The 20571-nt window shown below is 40.6% G+C and overlaps 1 protein-coding gene across 5 annotated transcripts in view; it reads right to left on the bottom strand.

Moving 5' to 3' along the window:
• Positions 1-20571, bottom strand: part of COP1 (COP1 E3 ubiquitin ligase) — a 124054-nt gene that overhangs the window by 39967 nt on the left and 63516 nt on the right. For all 5 annotated transcript variants that reach the window (XM_033516271.1, XM_015635745.3, XM_033516272.1 and 2 more), the window contains exon 15: positions 14975-15091. In XM_033516271.1, coding sequence (XP_033372162.1) covers positions 14975-15091 — 117 coding nt within the window. The remainder of the gene's footprint in view (positions 1-14974; positions 15092-20571) is intronic.

Below are 20571 nucleotides of genomic sequence, written 5' to 3'. Positions count from 1 at the left end.
TAAGCATGACAGAAATCTGCTGCTACACCTTCTGAATTAAAATGTTTGCTGGTAGGTCATTTTAATTTTTATATATATATATTTTTAAGTGATCTCAGAAGGCAAAAAGGGCAGCTAAGCTCAGCCATTGCTGCTGAGAGGTCTCTGACCATAAGCCTGAGTTTTTAAATAGTGCTTTTCCATTATGCTCAGCTTACTTCCCTTAAGACACTGCTGCTTTCACCTTTGAGCCATCTAGTGACAACTAATCAAAATTTCAGACTTCTCTAAACTTCTGAGATCTTGCCACCTCTTCAGTAAATACAACCCGTGTCAGCAAAGGATAGCATCCCTCTCTGCTCAGCTGCTCATAAATTCACAGACTCCAGCTGGCAGGAAAAGGGCAAAAGAGAAGGATTTGAGGGGTTTGTGCTGAACAAGGTGAAGGGATCAGCACCTCCCCAGTCTCAATTCTCAGATTCAGCTTAGTTGCAGGGGTGGGGATGCAGTGAATGAGCTGATGATGTGGTTACACAGTCATAGAAAATCAGGTTTAAGAACATCTAAAATAAGATAATTGGGAATTGCTAATGGAACCAGGCAGCATCATAGGTGATCTCTGAGTTGTTTAGAAAAAATTACCTTGGATTTTTAGTTGTTTAAACAAAAGAAAGAAAAGGACAAAGTCTGTTTCTGCCAAAAGTGATTTTCCTTACATTTAGACTTGTTACTAAAATTTACAAAACTGCTGTTAGCAGCAGGCTTTAGGCTCAACAGCACCTATTGTAGAACTCTTACTGTGTACTGATGAGCAGCAGCTCCATAAAGAGCAGCAAGGGTTATGACAGGGTGTCACACAGCAGCAATTTTATCTTTCACTGAGTACCAGCACACACAAGGCAGCCACACACAAAAACCAGAGAGCAGAGCAATCCTGCTCTCCAGGTAACATTCATCCTCTAGGTCAAGTGTTTCACCCACCTTCACCATGAACATTAATCAGCATCAGCTAATTCACAAGACTCCCCCCACCCAGGCTTTTTTCAACCAAGAACAACTTACTTGAAGGAATATCAAGCCAAGGACAGCAAAACAAAAATTTACCTGCAATGCAACAGTTTTATATTCAAAGGATGTAACCACTAGAAGCCCCAAGAGCTGCATACAAAGGTTCTGTGGCTCTCCTCTGGAAAACTAAATTGCTGGAGAATCAATGCCCATTTTTCTTATTTCAATCATTTAAAAATGCACATTTCTCAACTGTTCAATATTTAGATTATTGATCCATTAAAAAGTAAGTCCTTTATATTACTTGGATTTCTCAGTGCTCACAGACTTGAGAATATAAGTGGTGCTCCGTGTTCCACAGCAGATGAATATCACAGACAAGAAGATGCTCATATTCAAATGCAGAGCTGTCAGGTAGGCAGCCAGATGTTAATTAAGTGGTCTGGGAGAAGTATTCTGTGATGAAGGCACATTTTGGACTTTTTTTTTTTTTAATAAAATACATCTTCAATAGCAAACCTAAAGGTCAAAATAATTCATACATTAATGCTCTGGCTACAGCCTGCAGTCCTGCACACTTCGTGCTACACATCTTTTACTGAAACAGACGCTCAGGCTGGGGTGTAATCTTTAATGTGCTCTTGTTCTTCTCTGACCATGATGGTCTCATTTTTTAGGTCTAGTAACTCATGTCCTCAGCTCATGATTGCCCCAGCTTCTTCATTTATCTGTTTTCCTCCATGTGAACTTCAAGCTTGGATCAAGGCTGGCTTGTTCTCACCAGTGAAACTCTGTACATCAGCAGTAACATTAAGAGACGTTTATAGTGTGAGGGGGTGTATTTCAATGACTTGTTTAACAAGACAAACTGAGTCAGAGCAAATTTGGTGCAAGGTACCTCTGCTTGCCATCAATTAGATTATCCTGGGGAAACCAAAAGAACAGCAAAATAAAAGGATATAAAACAAGCCCACAAAACGCTTTTCATCAGAATGAAAGAGGAGAGACATGACTTTGTAACATTTCATTTCAGTTTTATTTTCATTGGTTAAAAAAAGTGATTTCAGAGATCCTGGAAGAAGCCTCTGTGACTCAAACACTGAAAGGGTCAGCTGAAATCCAATTATATATATTTAACCATCTACCTACACAAATTGATCCTTCCTTTTACTATCTTCTCTGTACACCGAGTGTAAGCAAGATCACTCAGTTTTCAGGGCTCTGAGAATTGTAGCTAGGCAACTTGTTTAGCAGGAAAATATAACTGTATCCCTGTGCCTTCAAGTGTCCAGAGTACAGTGGTTCAAATCAAAGCTTGCTTTGAGTGTCTCTGGCTAAAAGGAAAGAGTATCCGCTTTTATTTCCCTACGTGGTATGTCATGAAAGAGGGCATAAGCCATCTTGATGAATATTTGCTGCATGTAGATAAACAAGAGGTAGAACAACAGAACTTTAGATGGGTTAACCAAAAGTGTCTTTTCTGGCCAAGCTCAGTGTGATTTCTTGCTATAAAAAAGGAAGCTTGCATCCACAAAGGTGAAGTCTTTGGCTGGACTAAAAATGGAAACAGGATCAGGAGATTCACATGAAACCTCAGTTTTCACTAGGAAAAGCTTATCTTCTGTTAGGGAGGAGAAGAAGGAAGGAGATAAAAAGGAAAAACATCCTGATTTAAAAATAAATCACTGTACTTCCATCCAGTACACTGAACATGACACAGCACATTGGGGTACCTTGGTCCTGAGAGAAACCTGAACAAGGGCCTGGGAAACAACACCTGAGAAAAGACAGACAGCTGCCACCAGAACCCAAACCTTGAAAATTGAATGCTTGAAAACACATTTCCTGAAATTACAGAGGAAATCTACAAAAGCCATTTACCTAGCTCCAGAATTACTTACAGACTAACTAAAAAGTCATTAATAAAAAGAGTGGAAGCTCTCCAGTGGATCCTCTACATACCTGTGCAGCAGGAAATGGACCCTCCCTGCCGAGGCAATGGTATCAAAGGCTGGTTGAAAGACAACTTAGAATTTAATTATGAGGAAGGCCAAATGAAACGTAATCCTATATAAAATACAATATCTGTTAGAAACCCATTTTTGCTTAAGGGCCCTGAAAGTCATGGAATACTGCAGATTGGAAATGAACTCTGAAATCCAGACAGTCCAAGTGCCTAGTCAAGGATGGGACAACTGCAAAGTTGGATTAAATTTCCAAGTTAAATAATTGTGTTCAAGAGTCCTACTCAGTCATGCTCCAAGCATTTCCAAAGACAATTCTATAAACACTTCCCTCAGCTGTCTCAAAAGTGCTGAGGATGTCAGAGGATTAGGGAGAGGTTTTTTTTTTTTAATATAAACTTGCTTAAGCTATTTGCTTTTGACATAAGAAAGGCAAGACATTAGCCCACCTCTCAGCATTACAGCAATAATATTCAGGCTGTGTTTTGCTGCAGAAGTTTCTGACTTCTCAGATATTTCGGGTTTTGTCTATCTACACCCATAGGATGGGGGGTGGCATGAAGCACTGTCATACAACCTTAGCTCTCCTTTAATTCACTTTTTTTTCTTACTAGTGAAAAAGACAGCTCAATTTTAACTGCTGCCAAGCCTGTAATACCAAACAACAGTACTTGCAGATCTTAATGTGATTGAGGTGGCTTTGTTCAGAAAGTTTAGGGTGGAGATTTAATCTTCCCTCCAGCAGAAAGGCAGGCTGGAGTTTGAATATCCATATGTGAGTCTTGCTCTGGAGAGAAGGCTGGGGACATAGGACAGCTGAACATTCCATCTTTGGGAATAATTCAGCTCAACAAGACAAATGAAACTTCATGGAATGACACCTCCCTCAAAAAAATCTCTTCCAGGGCAGAAGAGACAGTGGGGAGGACAAAAAGGATCTTTATTTCAGCAACAGAAATGCAGGGTGGCATTGACAAAGAATGGTGAAGAAGCCTTCCAGCCAACAAAACACTAGAAAGAGATTTATTTCACTCGAGAGAGTAATACTGGAATGGGATATGAGCAGCACAGGGTTTGGCCTATCACAAACCACTTCTGTGAGGGAAGACAGTCTGATAGTTTCTACTACATAAAAGAAATAGAATGCTTCAGGAAAAGAAAAGAGATGACAATGCATCAGAGACAGAAAAAAAGTGGACTTGAATTCACAGGAACAAAGCCCTGCACTAAAAATTAGCACAAGAATTTTCTGAAGAAGGAATTAGAGTGTCAACAACAGTAAGTTGACATCAGTGCCCTCTGTACAAACCATTTCCCTTACTATAAAGGCAAGAGATTAAAAATGGGTTTGATACAGCCTAAAGCAAAGCACCTTTGCAGATGAAACTGTCTGGAGCATCTTGCTGAAGAATGCAGTGTGCTGTTTCTCTCTTGCAGCATGGGAAATCATATGAGGAGCAGACAGCAGAAATCAACCCATGTCACCCCAACACCTCCCTGCAGAACACTGCAGCACAGGTAAAGCTACCTGGAATTTTTTATTTTTCATGTTTGTACCTTCCCTTCCAAAAAAGGCCCAATAAAGCAAAAAAAATTACCCCAACAGCCATTATCACAGGCATATTAAAATGTTTGCTGGATATGGCTTTGTAGTCACACATTTTTTCTTCCAGCAGAAACTGCAAGTGCTCTGTTTCCAGAGCTAAGACAAAATTATTCATTTGATGCATTTGCTTTTTCCTCTTCTTTTTACCTGGAGTTTCCTTTGCAGTGAAGGAACAGTTTTTCTTTGAATAACCATTTTCTGCAGCCCTGGGGAAATCTCAGCAATCTCTTCTAGAAGCAACGCTCTGGTCCACAGCAGCAAACTGTAACAATGCCCTTATTTTATATTTCAGGTGTGTGTCCAAGATGATTTGGGATGCAGTACTTCATTTATATTTGCTCTCAGAGTTCTGTCTAGACAAGTGGTACCAGACTCCTGGGGAGGTCCTGCATACCCCTTCTTCATAGGTGTCAAACATTCAATGGCCACTCAAAAAGGGACTGAACTTGAGAAAAGCATTCAATACATATTTTCCCTGCAGGTGAAAACCTCCCCCCTGTGCTCTAAAGACTGTACAAGATTAAGCAAGGTCTGGATGATTCATGTTGCTGGTGGCAAAATCATAAAAAAACCCAAGCAACTAAACCCTTAAAAGTGATGAAGCCACAGAGCCCATGATGTTAGTGAGGAGATGAAAGGAAGTTTCTAAAGCAGAGGAAGGCACATGGGTATTTGGAGATGACGACTTAATCTCATTTTCCTACAGTGCAATACAGATGATGGGCAACAGCCTCCAAAAATTAGATTTAAGGAATCCAAATGGAAATCCACCCTCAAAAAAAATTGTATTTAGGGAATTCAACACAAATCCAGCCCAAGTTTTCATTTAAATAAACAAACAAACAGCTCTGAGAAAAAGGAAAATGATCAACAGCGTTCTGTTTAGCAAACTGGATGATAAAATAAGCACCATGAGAAAGAGCCACTCCATGAAAACTGAAATAAAGAGCTGAGGTTAGACTGACTGTCTGCTAGCCTCAGTTTAATCTCTGGCAAAACCAACATCACAATAAGACCCTTCTATTTTTCCTTCTACAAAAGAAAGGCTCAGGGATGTGCCAGCACAGGGTTTCAGGTCAGCACTTGAAATATTTTGACAGAGCTCTGCAGGAAGCACTATACCCTGCTTCAGCCAGGGATTTGCATCTCTTACTCACACCAACTGTACTATTTTTTAAAAAATATATACCAACACTAGCATTCCTCTAAAGATCTATATCTCCCTCTGCTGAACAGATAAAGAGAACAGCAGCCTTGATGGGAACTGCCAACTGGGTTTTTAACCTTTGTATTCCACAGATTCCCTATAGCTCAAAGTTACAGATGACATTTGCCAGGTTATGGATAACGGGCTTTACACACCCGGGACATTTTGTTACTGACTTGTCTAAAGCTTTTGATACAGCAGCCCATAAAACCTTCACCCTAAATAACTTGTCTTGCATTAAGGAGAGAAGGAGGAGACATAAAACATTAGATATTAATCAGTTGAGAAAAGGGCTCTGATGCAAGGGGGAAGCAAAACAGATTTCTCTAGAACTCTTTTGAAACTTTGACCTTTATGGTTTTAAAGAGCTATAGCAATTTCTCACAGGACTAAGGGATAGATGGCTTTTGCACAATTCAAGGGTTGTCTCTCAGACTGTTGGAGAAACAAAATATTCAGTACACACAAGCAAGATTTACTAATGCTACAAAACTAATGAAGAGAACAGCAGTAATAACCTGCAGCTTTGGAAAGAATACATTCTTTACATGTGAAAGAGGAAAAAATAATTATGCACTGTTCAGATGCAACATTCAATTACGCTCCTAACACAGCTTTTCTCATTGACTACGTAACATGCATAACTCTACATGCACTAGTGACTGTAAACTGGTGTCCAAAATAAATTTTATGACACCTAGAACATGTGAAGAACAGTAATTTTATGGTAAAAGGTGCTTCAATCCACGCTGTTTAAAGGGAGTAGACCTTGGAAGAGATGAAACTTCTTACATAAGCAACAGGAGACTTATTTGTACAAGGAGTGCTGGGGACATCTATCAAAGTCAAAAACCACTGTCATTTGCTGAACATGTCTCTCTCAATTCAAGATACATACTGCACACAACAAACACTCTTCCTAATGCTAAAGCCATGTCAGCTGTGGTTCTTGAAAGAATCAAAGCTGCACAAGTCATGGAGCTGTGATGGAGGGAAAGGGCAGCACAGCCAGATTCCCTGCAACCATACACTCCAAGAGGTCAAGATCATGTAGACAAGGGCTTGAGCCATTACGAAAGATGGATGTAAACAGGAACATCCTCCCTAAGATTTTAAGAGTGCATTTATGAAGCAACAGCATTCAGGTTTCTGTTGTATTAGCAGACATCATAGAAAGAGAACCAAACAAGCTTCAGAGCAGTCAAAGTGACTCTAAGGAAAGGGAAGTGCAGGCTCCTGACAACCTGAATTTGCCAAATTATCAGTCAAACCTGATTTTAGTCCAGAACTACATTTTGCTTCACTAGCCTGAGGAGATACTAGCCTTCTTAACTAGGTTCTGGGGATGATGATCTAATTCATTACCTAAACTGACCTCACAGCAGACTCCACTGGAAGAGAGGAAGGATATTAAATACAGTGTCTGCTAAAATCCAAGTTTCAGATAAGAAGGTCTATACCAAAGGTAGGGTGGATAATGTATACAGGGAAACAAGCACAAGAAAGCATATGATGATAAACAAGGTATCCAAAGTAGAAAAAAAGCAACATACCCTGAACTAGCCAATGAAGTAAGTCACATGAAGAACAGCCAGATTTGCACATGCATCTACAGTCTCGCTTTCTGTCATCTTCTTGAGATATAAATGGCTAATAGGAGCCTTGCCCAAACATTCAGAACTCTGCTCTTAAATTAAATGCTCAGACACTATGAAAAGATGCCTTTGAGATGAGAGCCCACAGTGCACTCACAGGTTACAGATTTTCCTCTGCAACTTGACAATCTTCACCAGTTAGTATGGAAGCACAGTAGCCAAATAAAAGTCTGGAAAAGTTAATCTATGCACCAGTCTGAACAGGAAGCCATTACAGCAGATGTCGTTCCAAAGAGCAATTCCTTAGAGCTACAAGAAAAACTGCAGCTTTGGAAACTGCCGAGGTCAGAAAGCATTAAACTCTTAAGGGATACAGCAACAGATAGCAGCAAGAGCAATTTGGCATTCTGAGAAAAAGATGAATGTTGGAGTTGCCTATCTGTTCTGGAATTTCAAGGCTCATTTCAATTTAAATTTGAATTTCGTCACATTGACTAAATGACTTCTATGCCAGTTGTAAGACAAAATGTTCAGGAAAAGAATATTTAAGCAAACAATTAGCACGCTCATTTCTGCTAATGACAGATTTATCCTTCTCTCTAGAGACTCAAATGGAGCTTTTGAAGTTCATTTTATTCACTCACTTGATACTGAAGTGTGATGACCTCTGGGATAAAGTCTGGAAACTCCCGGTAGGTCTCTATATTGTTACTCACTATTCACTGCAAATTCTTTATCCAAGACAAGTCAGATACCATTTCTTCTGTGCAAGTAAAAAAGTTCTATCAGCTCTTAAACTCTTAAAGCTTATGTGAAAATTGCACATGCAACACATCCTGCACACTGATGAGAGGTTTCATGTCCCTTTGTGATTTCCTAGGAAGCAGTGGCAGGAAGACATTGCCTGGCAGTTCTGGCAGCATCTCTGATGTGCAGGAACAGAAAAATCAGCTTAACTACAAAGACATTAAGTTCAAATAAGAGGGTATAGCTGCAGTTCTTCTCACTGTCAGTCCCGAGCAAAAGTAGGATGTGATCCACGTACCAGAGCCAGAAAGATTGTCTTCACCAGGACTGCAGAAGGCTTGGTTTGCTATTTCACCTTCATTTACATCCCAGCATCCATGAAGAGGGATAACATAGAAGTCAAATTTTCAAAGATGTGTCCTCACCTACAAAATCCCACTAAGCTCAGTGTTTCCACCTGAGTAAGTACTTTGGGACAGAAGTATGATCACAGCCATACTGGCCAAAATTACAGATTCCTTCAAACAACCCCAACTGACTCAAGTGCTGTAAATGCTTTTCAGTGTAAAACTAACGAAGCCTTTGCAGTGAATTCTGCAATGATTTTGAATTAAAGGTGACAAATGTGCACTTCCAAAACACAGACCTTGTCCCCTACTTCCCCTGCCAACAGCTTCAGAGATTATGGACTAGAGGAAAGTTATTAACTATCCACAAAATGAAAAGACACACTGCAGGTAAAGTCCTGTCCAAGTAATGGGCTGAACTGCTGCATGCCAGTTTGCTTTCATCAAGGCTGAATTCTAAGCACTCACTGCTGTGAAGTTTTTCCACAGGTTTGAAAGAAATGCCTAACCTTTGTCTGTGCCTTTAAACACCGGGCTCAATTCATACGCTGAAGGTAATCTCGTAGCTCAAGCTCAAGGAAGCTGCCTAACTCCACCCTAAACATGTCATATATTCACACAAATAGATCCTGAGTCACTGCAGGCTTTCAATAGAAAACACTCCTCACCCATGAGAATCTATTAAGGTAAGACCTTGCTCTCAGCTGGAAAACATTAATTCTCTTCCAAAAAGGCACACTACCTTCTTGGCCATTAATATCCCATCATTCTTCTGAGTTGAGTGACAAGCCAGGTAAGTCACCCAGACCTGAGACAGAGTGCAAGGCTAACTCTATAGGGAGATGTTTGGAAAAGAGAAATCACTGCTCCCGTTACTGCAGCAGAAAAATCAATATTTCACTAGCCAGGATAGTCCCCAAAGTGGCCCCACTTGGACACCAGATATATCAGAAAAGTGGAATGACAATGATAAAAAAGCCACTTTTGACCCTGAACTGTAAGTGCATCAGGGTGATGCAGAGACCTTAAGGGATATGTAAACAGCTGTAAATGAAAACAAAGCTGTTGACACAACAACAGGAGTCCTTCATAATGCTGATACTGATCCACAGTATCAAATTAGTTTTGTGACCATTCAATGAGGAAAGAAAGGGAACACCATCCAAAAACAGAATACAACACCACTGGGTAATGCTAAAGATGGTGGATAAGAAACATCTTTACACAGCATGGAAAACATGGTGAGGAAGGGCAAAATCACCTTGGAAGGAAAAGCAGAAAGTGGGGAGGGGAATAAGGGAGAGCTGGTAAGGGAGGCATTAAGAGCAGATCTCATGTTTAATGAGGGTTTGCCCCTTGTTAGTAAATACTGGCATTGATAGATGCTGCCAAAAGCCTGTCTGGGGATAGCACTGGTGCTCAATGGATCAGGGAATAACCTGATGCAGAAAAAACCAATTCAGTATTGGCCATTCAATTGGTAGTGTGAAGGAAGAGATGGAAAAGCAGAGCCTGGGATGTTTAGGAGGGAGTATGGCATCTCCAATGCAGGTAGTCTCAAACTCCCTTGCTGTAAGCAGTAAATCAGCATCAATCAGCACCACCCCACTTTTTCCCTGCTGTGGCCACTTCATCTGAACCCACACTGCCACGAGTTTGTGACAACATAGCAAAGCTGTTTTAGAGACCAACCAAAGCTAAAACTAATGCAGCAAAACCTTAAGTTCTGACCATGTTGGAGCTGTTGTGTTGCTATCCCTTGTCCATATGTATTTCTCTGCTGCTTGCACTTCTTTTGTGAAGCTCCTGGAGAGGAGACAGTCTCTGTCCTGCATCTCTGCAGCCCTGAAAAACCTCTCTCAGCCCTCAATCCAACCTGCTAGATTTGTGGGTCCTACAGGGGAAAAATACAGCATTTGAGGAGATGATGCACCTAATGTCGTAGAAACTTCAGATGTCTGAATTCTTACAAAATCTCTCCATAATATATGGGAAACAAAAAAGTGGTAGCTGCCGACACTATTACAGCACGCTGGGAATAAAACATTCCTACTATCAACAGCTACACTGAGCTCACAGGAGTTAGCAGACAGTCTGATCTCACCCAGACTGCACAACTTGGACATTCCAGCTGCAAAGTGCATGATGCATTTTCAGCCCTTAGTTTTCTTTTTAAAGCAGGGAAACAGCACTGCTAGAAAATATATGGGTTAAGGACATCAGTGCTATTGCTGAGGCAGAACAATAATAACTTCAGCCATGATTTATATAGCTAATTTCAGAATAAAACCCTATCTGTTTTTAAAAAGAGGAAAAGACCACAGAATGACCTGATTTTGTATTTGGCAGTGATTACAGTTTATACTGGACAATGTTTCAACTCAGTAAGCATGCAAATAGAGTATTTTATTAAAGAAACAGACAAAAGGGGTCTTTTCTTCTTTATGTGCCCTCTCCACTTCAACAGATTTTATCAGGCTACAGCCAGACATACCAGCTTTGCTCTCACCTGAAGTCCCTGATTTTAAGTGAATTACTTTTCAAACCAATATCCACTTCTCTCTTCTGTAGGCTCTATTTCTAGTTTATTGCTCATTTGTTCTAAGCTACCCAAGATAATTTTTTTTGGTCATGTAAAAGCTTCAGAGTGAAGAGTCCAGAAAAGAAACATATACATCATCCATATTAGATGCTAATAGTGGGATTTGCTTTTATAGTGGCACCTAAAGCTTGGTTTCCTGAAGCCACCTCAGTGCTCTCCACTAAAGAAAAGTGTTCCTCATGGAGACACACAGTCTAAGAACACTTTTAAAGGTGGTTAAATTTAAATCAAAGCATCACAGCAAATCCTGTGACAGAATCCCCCCATTTCTCTCACTGTGCCACAGGGTTCACAGCCTTACTTTGCTTCAGAATCCACCCCTACAGTCCTTCAGTTCCCTCCTTTTATTTGGCAATGCAGCATGTAAACTGGGTGCAGGTGGAAATGCTTTTATTAAACCCTCATCTCTGGTTCAAGATTGCTACAGAGGCCTGAAGCTTCAGATGAGAAGCAAAGTCAGGCTGTGAACCCTGTGCTGCCTCAGCTGGTGCAATTCATGCCATGTGTTGGTAGATCTCTAAGGGACTTTGGTATCTTCCTTACAACTTTTCTGTAAAAGGTGGTTTTAAAACTGGAGAAGGCAGAAAGGTACCTCTCAAACCTTTCACCTCTGCATCATGGGCTGTGTGGGCCAGCAGCCAAAATATTACTAACAAGTGAAGAGAAGTGTAAGATGGGGACAGGGTGGAAAGGACCTTAAGATCATCCTATTTCTGTGGTGAAGGCAAGGGAGGAACCAGCACAGAGATGCTGATCCAGCTGGAGCACCTGATTAGGAAAATCCATTTCAAGGGGGCATTCTGAACAGATGGATGCAAGTGGACACAATGCATTTATCAAGGGCAGAGAAGAGCTTATCTTAAGCAAGGTGTGAAAGAACAGGACCTTATGAAAAGCTGCTCTAGCTTTGTGGATGGTTAAGAGAGAACCTTAAAAGAAAATAAAAATGTTAACCCTGAAAAAATTTAGACTTCCAGTGAAAATTACATTGCTTTAACAAGTTATGCTGGCTTTCAGCTATTCTGCATACAGAGAAAGGAACTGAAATGTGTATGTAATTAATAGTATAGTAAATCAATTTACTTCTTTTATATCTATTTATATTTATTCCTTTATATCTTTTACATTTTACTGCCTTTTATAGTCTCAAATATTAAGTACCAATACTTCCTCCCTAACCATTTTATGAATTGCTTACCTCATCAAGTCTTAAACTATAGCTATATACATATATAAACACAAAAATACAGACACATATATAGCATCAAGCTCCATCAAATCAGCAGATAAAATAGGAGCATATACAGAAACAGCACTTCTGTTCAAATACAATACAAGACTGCATGGGGCATGAAATGCTCAGAAGTCTTGGCTCTTCTATCCTTGAATAAATCACTAAGTAAGTAATTGAAACAGTTTTCAAAATGTGAAAATCCTCTTAGCATGTGAGCAAGCCAAGGCAGGGCTAAGACAGCTTTCTAAAATTGCCCACTACACTGGTCACTGAATTAGTGTTCAGTCCTGTGGACTGCTCATTTTTATTCCTACTGGGGGCAAACAGGAGTGGTCAAGTCAGTGTGCCCAGTTCCCTGCTTTTCTTTTTTTTTAGTAGTACTCAAAAAGTCAGCTTTGACTCTTCCTTTATTAATTTTACAGCCTATGAGACAACTCATGCTATGCAAAAGTCACATTCCTTTTTTCCACAAAATGAAATTATTAAGCAAGACTAGCTGAAGCTGATAGAGAAGAAAAACCTTTGTGTCCATCATAACACACTAAACATGACTTGTACTATATGGACTATGAAAGCAGACACTCATTTCTTTCCTCTGATTATTTTTAGGAGATCAGAAATAATGTCTTTCAAGATTCCAGTATTTCTTTTAATATGCCATTTTCCCCACATGTATTTATGACTGAAAGATTAATTAAAATTCCGTTGTGGGAAATAATTTCCATCAGTTCAATTACCCCATGTAATTGTTTCAGCAATCATAGTATCAATCAAATATCCATTTTAATTTTTATTTAGAGATTCAATTACCAAACATCAAGCAGATGTAAACACTTCCTTCAGTACAAATACCATTTTATCCCTCAGCATCCTCTAAATCATAGAAACACACATGCAGTCCTTTAAAACCTCTATGAAACTTTTAGGGCTTCCTAATGCTTCTTTCACTACACACTTGCTGAAGACAAACTCAATTTGTTGGATTTGGGTGTGGAGGTAGCAACACTCCCACCTGCTCCTATACCCCACATGCCCTCCATCTCCAAAAGCCTTCCTCGATTTATCTGTGCCTTATCCCTCCCCTGTCTTTCAGGTGGCAAGGAATCCCAGTTATCTATTTATCAAGAACTCTGTTTCATGGTGCTTTTACAGGTATATTTTAATCAGTGGCTGATCCATTTGGAGCTAGTGCTCTCATCTTTCCCTAGAGCTTTTCCCACATAGTCCCACTCATTCAAATGCTGCTAGTAGGTATTGTCATTCAACTATTTTTACATGTAATTCACTAAACTTCAGAGAGATACCTGTCAAGCAAGTCAATATTTTACACTCCAGCTTGAATCCATTTTTGTATTCAAAATGCAAGTTTATTTTTTGCCTCCTAAGAGTTACAACCAAAGTAGAACCAATCTGGAAATGAGAACACCTGAAAGAAACAGCAGACCAGTGGTTGCAAGAATGATCAACCTATCTCTTAGAGTCCAGAGAGAACAAATGTTGTCAGGACAACTAGTTACAAGTGCATTAAAACTCCCCAAGGAGAAAGAAAATGCTGTGTCAGTTAAATGTTTATAGGCACCTCTGAGTCTTAGTTACTGTATGCACAGCACAATACAGCTTCCTCCCTAAAGACACCTGCTCTGCTCTCAGATCTTTGTGTTATCACCAAGAACCATTTAATCTAAGTGAATAAAAAAGCTCATCGTGCCTTCCCCACTGACTACTTCAAAAAAATAAAAATGTTAACAGCCATCTTTGGCCAGCTTAGGAAAACATGAGCCCACACACAGGGATTGTAGCTGGAGCTACGGGAGCATGCACAGCCACAGCTTTACAGCATGCTTCAGGTAAAACCAGTTCAAATTCCCAGTACGGCTTTGTAGTATTTATAGAACAATATTATAAATCAGAAAGAGCAGCTCTCATCATGTTAACACATTGAGAGTCCCACAGCAAGCTCTGCCTGGTTGCCTTAGTGATCCCAATAAACACTGAGCTGTAGGAGGAGGGATTACAGCCGACCTCACCCCTAATCAGTCACAGATGCGTTAATTACCCAAAACAGCCTCGCCCCTGCTGAGGCATATATCCAATAAAGATAAGAGTGATAGAAGGGGTGGGTTGGCTGGTCATGGGAGGATCTTGAGGAAGAGGATACTGAAGGAATGATCCAGAAGGACTGGGCAAACCGGGAGAGAGAGTCACTGCTGTGAGGTCAGTCTGGGTCTGCAGTTAGAGCTGACTGTTGGAACCTGCAGTCATAGTCCACCTAGGTAAAAGCCTGCAGTCAGAGACAGCAAGGGAAACCTACAGTGGGAGCTTGCTGTAGCCAGAGTCAGTGAATAGCTGGAGTCAGATTTTGAATTGTGGAGAGGAATAAAATCAGGACCCTTTTTATGCTGTGATAAACAAGAAGTCTATGTCTCAGCTAATTTCTGGCTACTGCAACACTGGGCGACTTCTTTTCCTGCCTTATCTCTGATAGAGGCATCCACAGTAAAAAGTCAGGCTGGGGATGACATTGATACATCAATGTGGCACTTGAGAAGTTTTACTCAGACATTTTAACTCCAAAGACACTTCAGTCTTGGGCACAGCAGCCCACCTCACATCTTTGGGTGGGGGGATAAGGAATAAAGGAAGGAAGAAACAATATCCCTTTGCCCCAAAATCCCTTTTACCTACCTGCACAGCCAAAAGCTAGGTGATACCTAGAAGATGGGCTGAATTTGACACAACACACGTTAGCCTTGGCCTCAATGCTTGCGACTGAGTTGTCCAAGTTGGTAGACCACAGTTTCACTAGAGAAAGGGAAAGAGACATGAATAAACAAAAAATAACAAAAACACAAACTTCATCTGAAAGGCCTAAAATGTAGTAATTTCATGAATAGGATTCTGGAAAGCCTCAGTTGCTAAGATGTTAGTGAGCCTAAAGGGTCAGTTTGCACTGGTGGTTGCTAAGTTTGAGAATATTCTCAAGTCCACATTGTAAATATCCTGCTCACCTCTGTACACACAGGAGATGCCAAAAGTGTCCATCCTGCACACCTGAGACCATCAGAGCAGGTGACTAACCACATGCTATAATCTCAGTGCTTAAGGTTACCTCAGTGCAGATTCATACAACCAAGGACAGGAAGGCTTACATCCTTTTTTGTTCCTTGTTGCTGTGCTGGGATGCAAGAACTCCAAGCTCCACAGCAAAATTGCTTTGCACAGAATAAATGTACCTAATTGTATGCACAGTGAGGGAGAACAACTTGTTTTATTCTTAAGAAACTGGCACAGACAGGAGAGAAATCAGTATGCAGGCTTCCTATGATGCAATAATCCCTTCGTACAAGAACTTTACTGTTCTATGAGAGTACCACATGACACTGATTAAACTACGTGCTAGAAGGAGCTCTTCCCCAAGCACTCCAGTGCTTCAGAGAATGACCAACAAAAAACACCAGGACTATTCAAAATACAGCCTTCCCCACCTGCCAGTTCAAGCACCATTTAACCTTAAGATCAAGAGTGCCAGGTGCTCCTCACATAGTTAATCTTATTATTAAAAGCTAAACAACACACTGCCTCTAGCCCAGCTGAAGGAGCAGCAGATTGGCATCAAGCCCCATTGGTGCCTACAAGGCAGAAAAGACTTAAACATTCTCCCCTCCCTCTTTGGTTGGTGAGTGGATCAAGCTGTACTTGAGTATCACAGTCTGAGGCTGGAAGCAGAGCAAGCTGGAACCAATGTTGAACATGCAGCTGCTACATGAAGGGTTAATCCCCTCAAAAGTTCCCCTTGAGCTGCCCAGGCTTGTTCAGATCTGTGGCCAACAGGTCCTCCAGCCTTACTGAATGAGCACTTAGGAGGAGAAGTGAGCAAAAATGGCAAAACAACAGGAAACCTGCAACCCACTGTGATCATGGAGTACATGAGAGATCAGCAGTCTCATGGTGTGTCCCCCACCCTCTGAGGGGTCCTCTGTGTCACCTCTTGGTCAGCTGTTCCCAGGCACTTTGAGGAAGAAGCAAGGTTTCCATGTGGAGTATCCATGTTTCAGAAGGCAAAGGAGGAACACTGGCAGGTTGGTTCTACTGCGCTTTTTAATAGTTTGGCAAGTAATGAAAGCAACAAGATTGGGCTATTTCTGACTGTACAAGGGTGGAGGAAACAGCACTGCTCAGAGCACACCAAGGAATCATTGCAAACACAGCACTCTGAGGATATCTGGCAGCTGCCTGGAACCATCAGAAAGCAGCACACACAGACACCAGCAGAAATACAAACCCCAGTGGAATAATCTATTTTCCCAGAAGCATTATGTAAAATTCAATGAAAACAGCACCCAGCCTGAGGTTGGTTTTCAGAAATAAATCCATTCTCATTGATCAGAACTATAATATTTGCCCTAAACACCTGGCTACATTTTAAAATGAAACAAAAGCTTTGCAAGCATGGCTTAAGAAGCTCTCTTCTCCCAGGCAAGATTGGATGACAAAGCTTCTCCAACATGTTCTTGACTTGGGGGCAGAGGGGAACAGGACCAGGGAAGAATTCTTCAAAACAAGAAAATATTCACATTTTGCTTAAATGAACAAACACCAGGAGATGAGTAGTCTAAGTTCTTGTGGCAGCAAAGGCCATCAAGTTCATGGATGAAATAAGAAACAAACAAAACATCTTCATGAGAGGACAGTATCAGCAGACAATACCAACTTGAGGAGTGTGAGGTGGGTACATGATGCCAAGTTCAGAGCAATACTCTGCTGAAATCTAGTATTAAAACAATACAGTTTCTTTTTAAGCTTTCCACCCAGTTATTTAAACCTGCATACAAAGCAGCTAAGTCTCTCCTTGACCCCCCCCCAAGCAAACAAATGGCCATCTGGTCCCAGCTTTGTAGCAAAAAGCTAATTGAGGGCTCGGTTTCAACTTGGCTCCTTTTTTCATTCAAGCTTGCAGGTCATAAGCTGAGCCATTTAATCTGGTGAAGAGACAACCCATGTGCTCAAAGTCATCATAATATTCGCTACAAGTGACAGGCGCAGATTAGAGCCTGCAATTTCTGTGATCTAACTGCTGTGAGATATGTCGGGCTCCAATTACATCTTAGTCAGTACCATAAAAAGGATAGATGGAACATATAACAACACATAATGAAACATGTCAAGTTTTACCTAGAACTGCCCATTATTTTTTAAAAAGAACTGACAGGTTAATAAAGCATAATTCATAAGGGTAGAGTTTATTTGCTGTAGCTTTCATCGGTTTTGCTGAGGTCGAGGCAGTAATTATACAACACAGATGTCTTGGTAACATCTAGAATTGTGTTGATGAGACAAGCAACCATCTGAGATTGACTATTTCTGAAACACATGTTCTCAAAGCATATTTCCTCTCATTCTGCAGCTGCTGAGAGACATCTTTATGTGGCCAAAAACCTAACCCTATATATACCCTAACCAAAGTATTAAAAAAAAAGTATTAAAAAGATGCCTCCAGAACAGTTTTTTTCAGTTTAAAATGTTTAGATCTTTTCAAGATGTTTTTTAGTTGGAGCTTTACAACAAATGTGTAAGTTTATAAATTAATTTTCCATGCATCAGTTCTGTGTCTAAACACTGACTAAAAGAGGCAGAAGCCTGTACTACAATAGCTGAAGGTGTTGATGTTCACAGCTGGTACACAGAGTGAGGATGTTTCATCCAGCCCATCACTTGTGAATTCTTATCTGCTCATGTGACAAAGAGCCTGCTGCTACTCTGGAAGAGCTCTAAGCCAGGAATAGGATCTTGCTACCAGAAAATTCATTTGCAGAGATTAGCAGAATCCCTAAGAAAGGAGAAAGCTGTTGAATTGTCTTGCTAGGCAGAATTTTGGATCCACTGCCTTGTGCAGGGGTCAGGAAGGTGGTGGAAACTGATGACTGTCAGTAGGCAGTGACTGCAGGGTGCTTGCATAAGACCCAGATTTTATTGTCAGTAACTATCAGCATCACCTTGACCTTTCCAAGGCACTCCCACCAAATGAATCTAACATCCCCACAAATCTCCAGAAAATTACTGAACTTTTTAGCCAGAAAAATGACCAAACTGAAGGCTCAACTTGATATTTTGAGAACAATAAATACTTACACCTCAAGTCAACAGAAGCTGAAGGAATGAAATATCAATGAAGTCACAAACAATTCTGAGGAAGTTGGAGGAGCAGACTCAGCTGCAGTTCTCAGGCCATTTCTCCTCTGTAGAAGGCTTTTCTTTTTTTTTTTACTCTGTGTATCTGTGTTGCCTTGCTGAATTAAGGGGCACTATAAAAAAACCATATCTACAGGACTAGTACCAAGGTCTCATTTACCAATGCAACACAGAAATTACTTTCCTTAGATGCAATGAGACAGATGCCTGCACTCCTCCTTGCCATGAGACAATAAAAAGTAACTATTGCTACAAACTCAGAGCTCTCAGGTGCTCCTGTTCTATCCTACCTCTCAATTTTGAGCCAGGAATAATGAGGGAACTACAGATGTAAAACCAGGAGTCTTCCTTCAGTTGAATTTATCAGTGGTCCTTCTATCTTCTTGAGTTTCAGAGAGCTTCAAAAACAAAGCCAGAGCAGAGAAACATTTGATCACCCCCCAAAAAGCTCTATCCCAATAAAAACAAATTCTACCCAACAGAGCATCACAGAATATTTCACTCTCTCTCATCTGTTAACTTTACTATGGCCATAAAACTACACCCCCAATGTGGAACAGACAGCTGTAAGTCATTAGCTAAGTATATTAGCTCCAGGCCTGTCCTGGTACTTTGATGGCATCATTCTGCCTTCACAAAGTTGATCTTTTCTTCTCCAAGAGCAGAAATTCACCCTTTCCTACTTACATGAGTATCACAGCTCCTGCCATTATTATGTGCATAAAAGAATTTAAATTAAGAGTGCCTACTCCCCAAGCTGCTTGTAGAACAAGCAAACACCAATTTTGCTCACTGCTGTCTAGTTAAGAGTGTATCTTTGGGTCCCTACAGACATACACAAGTACCTTTGCCCATAGAAAAGGAGAGAGCATAACAACTGTAGATAAAAGTGAAGGGTTTCTACACACAGTAGTTATTCTAAGTACAATAATGCTTTCATGCTGTCATTATCTGCTATGAAAGTAGGAAGATCTTCCTCAGATAAACATATTCTGGATAATCTTCACCTAACAAGATGGACAATGCAAGAACCTGGGGCCCAAGGATGCTGCTTCTAATTATAGGAGAATAATTTTCTGCCTAATAGCAAGCTGTTAGCATCCCCTTTGCAGTGCCTGAGCCCTGGCAGAGAGCTGAAAAAGCACAGGATTTTTCATTTGTAAGTACCTTCTCCAACACATGCCTAACTTTCAGAATTAGCTTCTGACTTGAAAAGACCAAGGAGAGACAGGCAGATACACGGGCAAGAGGAAAGAACTGGCAAAGCTGTCCTGTTTTTGCTAGCTTGTCCTGATCACTTGACAGGAAAACGTGATACTTGTGCTTTGTGGGGAAGAATGATGAGATTAGCTCTGGAAAGCCCAGTGTGGTCTCAAAGAAGCAGAGAAATAAAAGAGGACAGAAAGAGTAGATAAAGGATCTTTCCTACAGACATTCTACCTGGCCAGACATGCATTACTGTGTATTAAAACTGACCAGAACTCGATCAAACAGTTATGAACATAAGCAGAAGGACAAAATTTTAAGTTAGGCAGGTTTGAATTAAGACACTTGTCATGAGTGTTACTGTTCCCTCACATTTAATCCTTTAATTGTGATCACCCAGATGGAAGATGGATACTACAACATTAATGTGGACATTTTTCTGCTCTTGCTTTGTACCTCAAAAACTTCTAAAATCTGTGCTAAGACTCCATTTGTCTCTGAAGGGCTCTTTATCTATGCAAATCACAGGCAAGTCATGGTAAAAATAAAGGATAAAATGTTCCAGCCCAGTTTTATCCACCAAAACCCCAATACACCTTCAAAAGACCTTTGTGAATTGAAATGTGGGTTATGTGTATCTGCAGGCTTTATTACAATAATTTCTAAGTAAACAGCACACTTTTAGAGACAATTACTGAAGAAGTGAACTGTTAAACTGAAGACAGAAGCTCTGCTTGCAGCTGGGTTTTGCAAAACTGGACACCTCGTTAACATGCTAATAAATGCAGATCTACCTGGCAGATCAGCTTTTTATATGCATGGCTAGAGTGGGGAGCACTGATGAAGAGCCTGTTAATTTACAAGGTGAATATTCACTCCTGCAGCAT

This window comes from Parus major, chromosome 8, assembly GCF_001522545.3.
Source record: "Parus major isolate Abel chromosome 8, Parus_major1.1, whole genome shotgun sequence".
Lineage (NCBI taxonomy): Eukaryota > Metazoa > Chordata > Aves > Passeriformes > Paridae > Parus > Parus major.
The sequence above is the reverse complement of the archived record's forward strand: the minus strand, read 5'-3'. Positions and strand labels throughout refer to the sequence as shown.